The sequence below is a fragment of the Penaeus monodon genome, chromosome 22 (genome assembly GCF_015228065.2).
Source record: "Penaeus monodon isolate SGIC_2016 chromosome 22, NSTDA_Pmon_1, whole genome shotgun sequence".
NCBI lineage: Eukaryota > Metazoa > Arthropoda > Malacostraca > Decapoda > Penaeidae > Penaeus > Penaeus monodon.
The window spans coordinates 17068521-17068990 of NC_051407.1; the positions used below are offsets into that span (position 1 = coordinate 17068521).

General features: G+C 35.1%; 1 protein-coding gene across 1 annotated transcript in view; it reads left to right on the forward strand.

Moving 5' to 3' along the window:
- The window catches only part of LOC119586967 (putative sodium-coupled neutral amino acid transporter 7), an 11037-nt gene that overhangs the window by 8031 nt on the left and 2536 nt on the right, over positions 1-470 (forward strand). The window contains exon 8 of the mRNA XM_037935705.1: positions 218-414. Within this exon, the coding sequence (XP_037791633.1) occupies positions 218-414 (197 nt within the window). The remainder of the gene's footprint in view (positions 1-217; positions 415-470) is intronic.

The following is a 470-nucleotide window of genomic DNA, read 5'->3' on the forward strand; positions in this document are numbered from 1 at the left end:
ATAAAGTAAACTTACTTTTACTTTGATTACATGTGAATATACTGTAATTGATTGTATCATTCATACAGATTTCATGATTTTGTTTTCATTTGCTATTTTGTATATCAACTTTGGGTGCATTAAGTATATATTAATTATATATCTATACAGTTTACCTTTGTTATTTTTAATCTTATTTCATTATTCATCGATTACTTATTTCTCCTCTGATTTTCAGGCCTGTGTATCTGCAGTCTTCGTGTGCTTGCTTGTGTACACAATATCGGCCAATTATGGATACTTGACGTTTGGTTCTCTTGTTAACGCGGATGTCTTGCTTTCCTATGATGCTTTGGAGCCGCAGGTCCTTATTGCTGACATCTTGTTGGCTGTGAAATCCTGGACAACGTATCCCATTCTGTTGTTTTGTGTGAGGTGAGGCGAGAGAAGAGTTGTGAGGGATATCTGTGTTTGTAAGGAGGGTTGTAATT